Source organism: Gracilinanus agilis, chromosome 2, assembly GCF_016433145.1.
Source record: "Gracilinanus agilis isolate LMUSP501 chromosome 2, AgileGrace, whole genome shotgun sequence".
In the NCBI taxonomy this organism is placed as follows: domain Eukaryota; kingdom Metazoa; phylum Chordata; class Mammalia; order Didelphimorphia; family Didelphidae; genus Gracilinanus; species Gracilinanus agilis.
The window spans coordinates 682,381,517-682,395,217 of NC_058131.1; the positions used below are offsets into that span (position 1 = coordinate 682,381,517).

The 13,701-nt window shown below is 34.9% G+C and overlaps 1 protein-coding gene across 2 annotated transcripts in view; it reads right to left on the reverse strand.

Annotated features, from left to right (window-relative positions):
- The window catches only part of LOC123232993 (cytochrome P450 2C44-like), a 30,746-nt gene extending 18,910 nt beyond the window's left edge, over nt 1-11,836 (reverse strand). Inside the window, exons 1-5 of one of the 2 annotated variants that reach the window (XM_044659138.1) lie at nt 11,657-11,836; nt 8,694-8,856; nt 8,387-8,536; nt 7,947-8,107; nt 4,983-5,159 (exon numbers count right to left, since the gene is read on the reverse strand). In XM_044659138.1, coding sequence (XP_044515073.1) covers nt 4,983-5,159; nt 7,947-8,107; nt 8,387-8,536; nt 8,694-8,856; nt 11,657-11,833 — 828 coding nt within the window. In that variant the 5' untranslated portion in view covers nt 11,834-11,836. The remainder of the gene's footprint in view (nt 1-4,982; nt 5,160-7,946; nt 8,108-8,386; nt 8,537-8,693; nt 8,857-11,656) is intronic. The other variant, XM_044659137.1, reaches the window with a different exon arrangement.
- Between the last annotated feature and the right edge of the window lie 1,865 nt (nt 11,837-13,701).

The following is a 13,701-nucleotide window of genomic DNA, read 5'->3' on the forward strand; positions in this document are numbered from 1 at the left end:
GAGGGGGGGGTGAAGGGGATAGGAGGAGCATGAATCAGGTAACCATGTTAAAAATGTAGATTAATAAATGTTAAAATAAATAAATAAATAAATAAATAAATAAATAAATGAATAAATAAATAAATAAATAGACAGTAAAAAAAATGTCTATTAGGTTCAAATCTGACCTCAGACACTTCCCAGCTGTGTGACCCTGGGAAATTCACTTGACCCCCATTGCCTACCCTTACCACTCTTCTGCCTTGGAGCCAATACATAGTATTAACTCCAAGACAGAAGGTAAGAGTTTAAAATAAAATAAAATAAAATAAAATGTCCATTATCCCTAATATCAATGCATACCCAAAAATTTTAGATTATGAAAATCTGCCATTGATTCTGAAATATTATGGGACTTTGATTAATTATGTGTCTGATTCTAGGAGAAGGGAACACAAAAAGCCACTGCTCATTGCCAAAGAGCACAAAATTAACCTGTACAGTACCAAGGAGCATAAGGTCAAGGAGACCAACCAATCCCAGTGGGTTTGATGGGATTCTGCACCAAGATAGGGGACTTGAATTTATTTTGTGGTTTGCGGAAGCAGCTGTTTGACAACATTAGATGCAGGATTCCCTTGTGCCAGATTGAGACTTTTACCAAGTATCTCAGTTTGGCTGTGGTTTTGGCTCCTCTATCCTTGAGAGCAAAGGTAAAATCAAACCAGGGAATAATATTTCCCTTCTCCTTCAAAATCTAGTCCTTTTTCTCTCTCTTTCATAGTATGGCAATTTTATTTAGTCCTGGCCACTGATTGGGTAAATGCATAATTGTACTACAGATTTGTGGGACATAAATCACTTTAATTGGTCCCTGATTCAAGGACTTGTTATGAACTTATTCTTCCTTACTTAGAATTTTTACATGTAAGACTTTGATATTTTATGTTGCATTCAGAAGTTACTTTTTTCTCTTTTATTTTTTTAATGTTTTTGATATACTTTTGACAATTGGTTCATATACCTCATAACTCAGCCATGTATCCCTGGGTGATCTGTGTGTTGGTCAACGCCCTCTTCAAGGGGGATTGTATTATTGTCATAAAATTCTAGATTTATAAAGTTTTTCTTGTTTGAGAGTAATTTTAAGATAAGAAACTTGTTACCTCCCTGAATTGAGAAGCTGAACTGTTTGGAGAAGGTGCCATAAAGAAACCTGCAGAAACCATACACTGCATCAAAAGATCCAGAATAAACTTAGGGATGTAATGAAATTGAATTGTGGGGAGTTGAACGCATTTAATTTGAATGTTCACTTTTATACCAAAGGGGACTGCCCCCTAATTGACTTTTTGTCAATGTCCCCACCTAACATTGGTTTTACTCTCTTTCTCTTTTATTTCCCTCTCATCCCCAAATTATTGTAATTTCCCCTTAGAAAGTACAATATTGTATGTACCTCTAGTTAAAGATCATTAGAGATATAAGTTGATTATGTGTAATGATTCATTGGGGAAACGGCATGTAAATCTGGGAGATTTCTACATGCTCATTTCCAAATGGATTCACAGGGTGGATTGTGTAATTAGAATTTGCTCCCCAGGACTCTCTTTCCCAGTGTCCCATTTGTGTATTTACGCTAATGTACTAATGTGGGGAAGATATAAGTTTTGTGTAGCACTCTTTTTCTTTTCCCGGTAGGCAGTCATGGAGATTGGATGAGAGTCAGGCAGGAGAATTTTATCCACATCTTTTTTTACTTAGGCTTTCTAATTTTGTTCCTTTATTTCTTCTACTTTGAGTGATTTTTAATAAATTTTATAAAATATAGTAATTGGAGTTATTGGACATTATTTTAAATCTTACATTGTCAAGTGATTAGAAAAAAATATATACTCTTGAATGTTGTGTCAAGGAGTATAGAGCCTAAAAGGAGAGAATTGAAGAGGAGGTATGGGCAAAAAGTATTACAATCTATGTAGTGATGTTCAAAACTGTTTTATATGGTTTTAGAAGTATAGAATAGGGAGAAACTTAACATTAGTTATAAAGATGTCCCTGAGTTTAGGGGATTTTCCTGGCTTTCTCTTTTATGATCAGAAAAACAAGGTATTTGACATGCAAAATGACTAAAATAAAAATAGATAAGTAGATAAGTAGATAGATTCAACAATGAGAAATGTTGATACATTTGAAAAATTTATATTAAAGGAAATTGTATTTTCATCTTGTATAGCTTAACAAAGCTATGAGGTTGAAGGAGGAGAGTGTTTATTTAAAAAATATTGTCTGAGAGATATTGAAAAAGCAAGGACAAAACCAAAGGGATAAAAACCTCAAGAGCAAATTATAAAAAGCTGAAAATAGAAAGAAAGAACAGGAGTTTAAAGAGATAATTTCAAGTACTAAAAAGCACCTTCCTTGATAAGTAAAATAAATATTTTAATAATTAAGGATGATACAGAGAAATTTTCTAAGATGATATAAGGAACGGGCATGATAAGAATGTCCAGGAAGATAGGTTAAGAAAAAAAAACAAAACAAAACAAAAACAACTGAACATTTGAATTTGAGCAGTTGAACAATTGAGGTTTTTATTTTCTCCCCTTGTTTTTAAAGGGCTGATGGGAGCATAGAGATAGGAAATTTATAAGGCTAATATAAAAGACTTGAGAATTATGCTATAACAACAACAAAATGTCAGTGACATAGTTAATTGGTCTCATATTGGCAGGAAGTTAGGTTAGAATCTAAGAATTAATCTATTGAGGGGTGGAGAGTGGGCACCAGAAGAAAAATCTTCTTTAATCCAGTATCATATACTTCATTAAAACTTTTCACAAAAGGAGTGAAAGTGATTGAGACTTGACAGAGGGTGGAAAAATAAGGAAATTGGTCCAAAGGGAAAATACTATAACATTTAAAAGGGTCAAATAGTGAAAATAGTAAAGAATTTGATAGAACCATTCCCCTTTAGCTCAATATTGAAAGCTTTGAATGTTTTCTATTATAGTGTAATATTCCAGGAGAAATGGATCTTAAGAAGAAGACCCTCAATAACAAACAAGAACAACAGAAAAGAAAATAGGAAAGGGGAAACTAATTTGATAGCTTTAAGCTACTGTTAGCAACATAACAGTCGGAATAGTTAGAATCAAAAATTAATGGCAATCATAAGAAACCCCAACTGACATATGGTAAACAGAAACAAGGAAAGAATATGTAAGCAAAATGTCTATGAAGGAAACATTAACATATAGAATATCTCTGTAAGAGAAAGAAATCAGGAGAAAAGTAGAATTGAATCAACATTTCTTACAAACAAGGACTACAGAATAATGACACTGAAGTTAGAAGAATGAATGTGTTCAGGTAAATGAAAGAATAAGGACTTGGTACTATATAGGTGTATGAGTAAGTAAAGGAAAGATCTCACACTCACACACAAAGACAGAAAGACAGAGACCAAAACAGAAAAACAAACTTATCGTAAGGAATTTGGAACTGTACAAGATTACCAGGGTTGGAGAAGTTGGAAGAGATCTAGATTAGATTTTGTAAGCAAAACAAAGCACAAAGAAAATGTGCTGATTTTGTTTTATATGAGAGGAAAATGTATAGCATTTTTAGTGAAATAAAGCACAAAACTAACAATTATAGCCCTAAATATTAATGGATTAAATTTCACTATAAAATAATAGAGGAATGTGTAGAAATCCAACAATTCACTGCAACACAAAATCCTTATAAGTACATAGAAGATATAAATGAGGAATTGGTACAAATGAAAATATTCTTTAAGTGATCCTAAAATAACAGGAAAGTCAGGTAAAGAGATAGTAGAACTAGCCCAAGAAGGATAAACATAAATAAATAAACAAAAACTGCATGCATGTTATGCTTGTAGTTATTGTAGACAATGCACCAAGTGCAATAGCATCTAAGATATAAAGAAAAGCTTGGTGACTTTCACAAAGACATTGAAGGTAATAATTGATAGTAAGATTAATAGAGATGGATGCATATAAAGATAGGCAGTAAGGAAAATATAGGCCAGACAGATTTTTGGAAAATTTAAATTTGATTGATTATGGTGTCAACTGAATGGAGATATTAATAAATGCATTGATATTTCTAAGAATCCAAGATACAATGACAAAAATTGATAACATGCTAAAATATAAAGAATACATAAAAAATTGCAAATAATCAGAAATAACAAAAACACCTTTTTAAGATCATAAAATAAAATAGCATTTAGTAAAGTAAATGAGAAAAGATAAAATGAAAATTAAGACTCTACTTCCTGGTTAATGAATAAGTTAAAGAATAAATCAAAGAAAAACAATGGATTTGGTTAATTATAATAACAATAAAAAGTACTCATACAAAAACCTATAGGACACAGATAAGCATTCCTTAGGAGAAAATTTGTATCTTTGGAAAATGAATTTAGAAAAGATTACTTAAATCAATTAGGTTGTACTTTAAAAGATCTAGAAATAAAGTCATGAGTAAGTAAAAGAGAAAAAAAGAAAAGTTGGAAAAAATAGAGAAAAATGAATCACAAAGTCTATAGAATTAGTAAACAATAAGAACAACTGTTTTTTCCAAAAAAAACCAAACAGAATCAATAAACCAAGCCAATCTGTTAAAATTTAATGAAAAGATAAAAGTGATTGCCAAAATAATCAAATGAACTAGATAAATTTGAACATTACTGTCAGAAATAAATAATAACAATTATAAAGTCACCAATTGTCCCAAGTATTGCTAATGAAATATTTTCCACCTCACCTTCTAGGCCAGAATGCTGTATGCTTTGTCAGATAGGATAACTTAATATGGACTCTTTTTCTTTCCCTTGTGAAAAAGTTCAACTAGAGGGAAAAATGTTTCTAGAAATAACTGTGATGAGAAAATGAAGATTTTCAATAAAATCTATTTTAAAAGAACAGAAACAACCATTTCCATAAAACAACTCCCAGATAGATATGCATTACCTGCTGCATTTTGTGGAGGAAGCAGTCAATGTAATTCTTAAGATTGTTAGGATCCAGTGTCTGTTGGTATTTCTTTGCATTATTCAAAATAAACTCTTTAAGTTTCTTGACATTTGAAAAAAATTTTTTGTGAGGTCCCGGAAAATAGCGGAGAAACCATGGAAAATTATTATAGAGCTGTAAAAGGAGAAGGGGCAGAAGAATATCTTATATGAATTCACTTTTGTTGAGAAAATCTTTTACACGGTTACAATTTTCCAATTGTTAAAAATTATTTTTATCTTTTTGGAAAGGCAAGGGACTTGTCTCCTTTAGTAACATAATAGTTTGGGATAGTGATTGCCTAGAAATCTAATGAATCTTGTAGCTAGAAATATTTAAAAAGGCACACTTTTGTTGAAGACCCAGAAAAAGAAAATAGCTAGTGTGAATTAAGGAAGTGATACCAAACAGCTTAATTAATGGCAGAGAAATGTAGAAGATGCTATCTAGTTCTCAGCTTAGTAGCTATCCACATATAAGGAAAAAAAGTAATTAAAAAAATCTATGTGATGATGTTGGAGATAGGATGATGATGAAATAGCTACAGAACTGACCTCAAAGCAGGTAAATTTGGGTTCAAGTACTACCTTTGACACATACCAGCTGTGTGATCCTGGGCATATCACTTAATCTCTGAATATTCTAGGGTATAGAGGTCAACCATCCCATGGCCCAACTAGGTTAAAATGCAATTATGAAATGTTTAACAAAATTTTTTAAATATACATATGGTCTCCCAAAATAATAATATTATTCATAACATTTGCTGATCTTATAGTTAATATTTTATGTAACATTTCAAGGCTTTCAAAGCACTTTATGCACAATATCTCATTTGATCATTTTATAGATGAGGAAACTGAGAAAATGAGGTTAAGTGGTTTATTCAGGGTCACTAAGACATTGAATGGCAAGATTTAATCTCAGCTCATTATGACTTTAAATTAAGTTCTGGTTCTGACAAGCTAGTGCTACATAGTAAAGTTTGTCCTTTTGAGAAGAGAGGGTATGTTCCCTTTGAGGTTGTTGTTACTGTTAAGTAAAGTCTCAACTTACTTGTGAATTGGATATAAATGAGGCAGAATTGCTCAAAGTTGTCAATCTCACTCTCTTCAAGTCATCAAAGTTTAGTGACAAAACAAAACTCTACTCGCCTGGCTATTATGCAGAATGTGCCTGAGCAAGCTCTAAGCCCTCTACAGCACTGGGTTCTTTTGCCTTTGTGACTATTGGAGCAAATTTTCCCCATCTGTTCACTCCACTGGGGGACGTCTTCACATGCTTGAGGTAGATTTATTCCTCTTAACTCACTAAGGCTTTGACCTGTTGATTCTACCCCAGGCAGAGAGATTTTTTTGAGGCTTTAATTTAGGTGTTATGGTTGCTGACCTATACTGTGTAATAAAAAGAGCTGTCTGTTGCCCATTTCAGGGAGAGACTTTCATCAGCACATCTTAGCAGACAAAAATTGAAATGGCCACTGAGTGATCCTGAAAGGATCATCATACCAGTGCCTAGCAAAAACTATACAATAAAATCAATAAACAAGTGCATGCTGTATACCAGGCACTATACACTCAGAGGCAACCACAAAACCAGTGGGAAAATGTGCCCAGTACACAGTACACATTGAGTGGCATGCCCAACAAGAACCCCAAGATGACACTACCAGAAGAAATAAATTACCTGAAATTATCAAATGTTGTTTCCTACATGTTCTCTGGCTGCCCATCTGCCTACAAATGAACTACAAGTGTGTTCTGGCCACACATATTCCTTACATTTGAACTGCTGATGCATAATTGCTATGCATTCATTATTTACACTGATGCCTTTTTTTCCATAGGTAAGTGTGCCTCAGGTTTTGTGCAAAGGATATTCTACTACTAGATTTATCACAGCACTATGTCATTAAGTGCTTTGTTTTACATTCATTGTGTTCTCAGCATAATTAGTAAAATTAAACATGTCACTGGTGACTTGCAAGCTAGGACTTCAAGTAGATGGAAAAAGCAGAGAATATAAAGGAGCAGAGCCAGAAGAACATTGTACACAGAGACTGATATACTGTGGTAAAATCGAATGTAATGGACTTCTGTACCAGCAGCAATGCAAAGACCCAGGACAATTCTGAGGGATTTATGGAAAAGAACGCTACCCACTACCCACATTCAGAGGAAGGACTGCAGGAGAGGAAATATATAAGAAAAACAACTGCTTGAACGCATGGGTCGGGGTGGACATGATTGGGGATGTAGACTTAAAACTATCACACCAATGCAACTATCAACAATTTGGAAATAGGTCTTGATCAAGGACACATGACAAAACTAGTGGAAATGTGCATTGACCATGGGTGGGGGGATTGCGGGGGGTGAAGGGGAAAGTAGGAGCATGAATCATGTAACCATGTTAAAAATGAAAAATAATAATAAAAAAATTTAATGTTATAAAAAAAGAATAAACTGTTAGAGTTATGGAAAAAAAAGCAGAGAATATAAAATCTTAAACTGAGCGTTGTTTTTAGGGAGGGTTAAATGTGATAGAAGACTCCCAGGTGTTAGTTGCATAATTATACTTATGTTTCTTACAACATAGTTTTATTTTAAAATTTTGTTTATAACCCTAAAACTAATATAGGAAAACAAGATCCTACTCCCACCACCCACCTCCACTAGTAGAAATTTCATTTTTTTGCTGAAAGTTGTCTTCACTTCAGAGGCTTATAATTTTACATATAACATGACTATTTCTAGTGCCCTTTAATAGAAAATTCCTGTTGAAAAGACAATAACCTCATCCAGTGTTCTTATGTGGAAGTTCTCTGGTAGAAGGCATTGTTGATGAGCTTTCTTCCTCATTGCATTGCAAAAATGTGATTACCAAGCAAAACACACAGCCAGAAGGTGACTCTAGGCTTACCTGAGCCATTGGAGTGTTCAGTAGAGTCACGTTTTCACTTAATATCCTTAACATAGAAAGAAATTTCTCATCATCATAGTTGAAACGCTGATGGAAAAGGATAGAACTGATAACATTGCAAGGCGCACATCCAAGAATGAAAGTGGGATCAAAGGGCTGACCTAATAATACAGAAATTCACAAATGGGGAAGAACAAGTTTAATCTATAGCACCTCTGCTGGACTGTTTCCCTTCTCTATAATTAGGATTAAAGTATATATAAAACATGAGAAGAAGAGGAGAAATCTTATTCTGCTACTCCAGTTCCTTCTAAAAGGGTTACACTTGGTCACAGAGATGGACAGGAATAAAAAGAGTAACTCTCAACCCAGGGAGATTTAGCACTGGTGATATTACTATATAGAAACAAGGTGCTAAGAAATTAAAAATGATAACCAACTATTTGTTTTCCTCAGTTCCTCCAAAAGGAACTGAGCTTCCTCCTGGACACGCTCTTCAATGCTCCTTTTCCCCATCCCAAAGTTCCTCAGAGTCATCAGGGAAAATCGGCGGATTTGTTTCCACTTTTCTCCATGGCTGAAAACAATTCCTGGGTGGGGGGAATGAACCAAGAATGATTTTACTTTTCCTAAAGCAAAATTGTTTGTTATAATTATTTCTAGATAGCTTAAAAATCACTGTGAAATTTTCCTTCTATTTATTCCCTTTCCACTTCTACCACTTTTCTTGAAGAATCTAAAACTTACCATGTCCTCTGTAAATGTCATCAACTATTGGTAGATACCCCCTTCCTCCAAAAATGTCTCCCTGATCAATCAGAGCTTCCTTCAGTGCTTTGTAGCCGTGTAAAACCACCACTGGCTGTGACCCAAAATAAACAGTATACACAGGACCATACTTTTCAGATAGCTGGGGAAAAAGATACAAAAATAATTCAAGGCACAATACTCAACCTGCAAATGGGTACATCTGAACTAATACATTGTATGCTAAAAATTCAGGGCACATAGTTATATTTTTTTCCAAGAAGCTGAACACATGTATGTGTGATTTGTAGTGTTTTTAACTGCTATGTCAATTATGCAATTATACTTAAGCTCTTTGGTGCACGGACTCTTTTTAGGTTGTTTCTTTAGCATTACTTTTCTTATGCCTTGGTGGGTTCCTTGGATTGGGTTCCTTAAAGTCATACATTGATGTATATATTTTAATATAAAATGAACATTAGAAAGCTTTCAAATACATTGGATTTTTTGGTAGGATTGATAACATTAATAGTAGTAATATTTTAATAGTTTTTACTATGTGCCAAATAGTTTTTACTAGTATCTAGGGGAAATCATATTAGAGAATCATTTACGAGGAATTAGTAAATTTTATGAGTAGAAGGAAAATGCACAGTAATGAAATGATGAATTCACTAATGAATTAGATATTATTGGAAAGGCTTAGCAGAAGCAGGTACACAAGAAACTTCCAGACAATACATCCTTTCTTTCCCCTTTTCTTAGCTATGAATAAGAGAACTCGTAATCTCGCCTCCTTTTCAATCTTCAGGTTCTCTCTCCTCTTCCAAGAACAGACCCCCTCCAACTTTCTAATACCTGGCCAGGTAAAGATGGCTACTTCTGCCTATTGAATTAGAACAAAGGCATCCACTTAAATCCAATCAACAAAGCAAAGCATCACTGGAGCCTTATCATGATCACTTCAACCTCCAGAGTCTCTGACTTTCAAATGAACCGTCAGGAGCCTGTGTGTCTAACTAACTCCTGTAACCTTTGAACCATTGGTTCCTTCTCTCTGGACTGCAATCAACATTTCCTATTTGTATTAACTATCCCATAGAGAAAGAACTCCCCTGATTTTTTCTTCTTAACTCCAGACCTTTGACAGTCCTAACAGACAGACCACAGAGCAAATGGCAAATAAATGTTTTATTTTTCATCCAATAATCAAATAATATCAAGTAGGAAAGAGCATTGACTTAAGAGTCAGATGTCTCTTGGTCTGATCCAAGTTCATCTAGCTATTCTAGGTTTTTCTGTACTTTGTCCTGGTCAGACTACATTTGGATTATTGTGATAAGTTCTGAGTGTCGCAATCAAAGGTGAACATTGGCAAATTGGTACATATTGAAAGAAGATAAGCCAAGTTCAGAAGGCTATTCAAATAACAAGCTGTACAAAGATTAATTGACAGAAATAACTTTTAGCCTGAAAGAACAGACTTAAATGGAAAATGATAACTGGTTATTTGAAGACATATATGTAAAAGGGATTAGACTTGGTTTTCTGGTTCCTGGACAATAGCACAAGGAACATTGTGTTGGTGGCTGAAAGGGGCAGTTTTTAGCTGAATGGAAAGAAAAATTTTCCTAACAATTATGACTGTTAAAGGATGGGCTACCCCTAGTAAGTATTGTGTATGTGCTTAATTGAATATCATCATATAAATTTAAGATTATCTTGTCTAGCACCCTCATTTTGGATGAAGAAATTGAACTACAGAGTTTTAGTTACTTACCATAGATGACACAAATTTTAAATATGACCTAAACTATGAATCCAAATTTTCTTATACCAAATCTAGTACTAATACCTGTTTAATACAGGATTTAAACTTTTTTGTGTTATGGACTCTTTTGACACTATGATAAAACTGATAATTTCTTTCTCAATATTTTAAAAATTCATTAAATTGACGGAAAAGGCCAAATTACAATTGGCAACAATAAGAGATGTGATTTTCTTTCCCTTCCAAGTTCATGGATCTCTGGAAAACTATCACTGACTCCCTAAAAATCCATGGACCCCATCTTAGTAATCCTTGCTCTATAGCATTTTTTCCTATTGAAATAGAGATCAAATGACTATGTGATAAGAATAAATTGTCCTAGATAGTCTCTTAGATTGGGCACCCATATCTCTGACAGTGTGTGATTCTTTGATTTCAATACTCTAAGTACTGAACATCCTTGACTGTTTGGTTAATGGTCTAAAAATACTGCTTTAAGATTAGTGGTAGGGGATGATAGACAGGGCTTCCCATAGTTCCTCTTTCACTTTCTTCTCCTCCTGTTCCCTTAACTAGAACAATTACTAAGGAATAGCCAGCCACACAGCTTCACAACAGAAACTAGAGTAGTTGAAGCACACAAACTTCTATTGGTTTATCTAATATCTTATCTGATCACTAAAAATAAATATTAAAACAAAATTCAGACTTAGATTCGTTTTGAATATTTCCCAGTGCAGTTTCTATATTTGTTAATGCTAACCTCCTTCCCCCTTGTCTCCTGGGTTATTTTCTTTTCTTTACAAATAAAATTTCTCCAAGTGAAGCTTATTTTTGGAGTATACTCTTTCTTTTAGATAACCTCTTTATGTTCACATAGATTTAAATTTAATGTCTATATTTATAGCACACATATACTTACATACATATATAGTCAAGATTCAGTTTTGTCTACGACTTAAAATCTTTAAGAATTGTCTGACTTTGTTTCTTAGGCAACATCTTCCTAACTTTTTCTAGTGCTCAAGCCATCATGTCACCATTATGTCTTATTATGCCATGAGAACCTTTATAGAGTCTTTTTTTCTAACACTCAGTCATCCTAGGATCAGCCATGAGATGTCACTAGTAGAGGGCTTTGTAAAGAATATTCCATTTGATGGCATAAAAGCATAAGATTCAATCCTCTTACCTTGCAAAGAGACCTGGAGATGTTCTGGTCTAACTGTAGCATATTCCCTACGATGGGGAGAGGAACTGGGCCAGGAGGCAGCTTCCTCCCTTTGTAGTCTTTTCTCCATAGTGACAAAAAGACCAAGAAAGAAACACAAACCACAAGGATGAAAGTGGTGAGTGCCCAGGGCTCCATTGCAGCAAGCTAGCCACCCCTGGAATAGGTATCAGTTTAAAAACTCAATCTTAAAATGCCTTATTTTTTTAAAAAGTGGGAGTGGAGCTAAATAGCCAATAAAAAGTTTCTAGTCCTACAAGGAAGCAACACCCACTTTTAAATAACTCAGATGGCATAGGGTAATGGAGTTTATTGTTTCAATTATTAAGTTTCAATGCTCAGGTAATTTTTCCTGAACTTTCACCCTCTAATCCTCTGAATGCTACTTAAAGGGAAATAGGATTAGGGAGATGAAGAATGAATAATATTTATGACCATTCCAACTGACACACCTCTCTCTCACCTGGAGAGGGAAAAGGAAGAAGAGAGACAATTCAGGACTGAAAATTCTGAGAAAAGTGTATTAAATTGTTATTATATGTTATTGGGGTGAATAAAACATTATCAATTTAAAAAAAACACTGGAAAGAATCGGAATGAATAGAGTTTTCCATAAAATGAATAAGTAATGTCCATTTAAAACCATCAGCAAGGTTTCCTGGTTAAGATGGCTATAGAGTAGAAGCAGGGCATTATAACTCTCCTTATTACTGACCACCAGTATACCTCCAAAGGACAAAAAAACAAATCCAGATGAAAGAAGGGACCCTACAATAGGGCACAGTATAGAAAGTATGTGGGATTTGGGCACTTCCACACTATAAGGCAGGGGGGGAATAGCTACCATCAAAATGCAAGCTGATCAACCCTTCCCCACCCTACCCAGAGTGCCAGAGGCAGAGGCTGCACACAAGAGTTAGAGCAAATGGGGCCAAAAAATCTAACTCCTTGGCAGCTAACTGGCATCACTAGGAGCTTGCCCCTTAGAGCAGAAAGACCTGAGACCCCAGAAGGCTGAAGAGCTCAGACCTTGAACATAGGAGTGGGGCTGATAGAGGCAGTGGACAGTGGAAGCAGCCCAGTGCTCAGAGGCTCAGGGGGAAACTTTAGGTGGAGGAGCAAGTGTGGGCCAATTTCCAGACTCTGGGCAGCCGGCTAGGACCATGGGGGCTTGACCCTGAAAACAGATAGACCAGAGACCCCAGGAGGCTGGGGAGCATAGATCTTGGGCACAAGAGTGAGGCTGAGTGGGGCCGCAAATAGAAAAGGTCTAGCAGACAGTGGAAGCCAGGAGACTCTCAAAGTAGCCTCAGGCAAAAACTGCTCCCTAGCTCCATACAAAGAGAGTCAGCTAGCATTACTCAGACTTCTGGCTGAGAAAACATAATGATGCCAAGCAAGGCTCAAGAAATAACCACCAAAAAGACCAAGAAAAAAGTTCTAATACTTGATAACTTCTGCACAGAAAAAAAAAAACAGAAAACAGAAGCCAAACAATTAAAGACATCCAAACCTTCCCCAAAAAAGGAAAACTGGTCACAAACTCTTGAAGAGTTCAAATCAGAGATTGTGAGAAAGATGGAAGAGATCTGGCAAGAAAATAACAGTTCGAAAGGCAGAATTTCTCAATTGGAAAGTGAAGCTCAGAAATCAAATGAAATGATAAGCAAATTGAATACTAGAAATGACCAGCTGGAAGCCTTGAAGAGCCAGATAGACCAGACTGTAAAAAGAAAACCAAAAGATTATAGCCCAAAACCAGTCTTTAAAGGCTAGAACTGGGCAAGTAGAAGCCAATGATCTCACAAAATAGCAGGAATTAATAAAGCAAAGTCAGAAGACTGAAAACATAGAAGGAAACATGAAATATCATAATGAGAAGATAATAGATCAAGAAAACATGTCTAGGAGATACAACTTGAGAATCATTGGTCTTACGGAAAAACCAGAGACAAATACAAATCTAGATATCATACCACAAGAAATTATCCAACAAAACTGCCCTG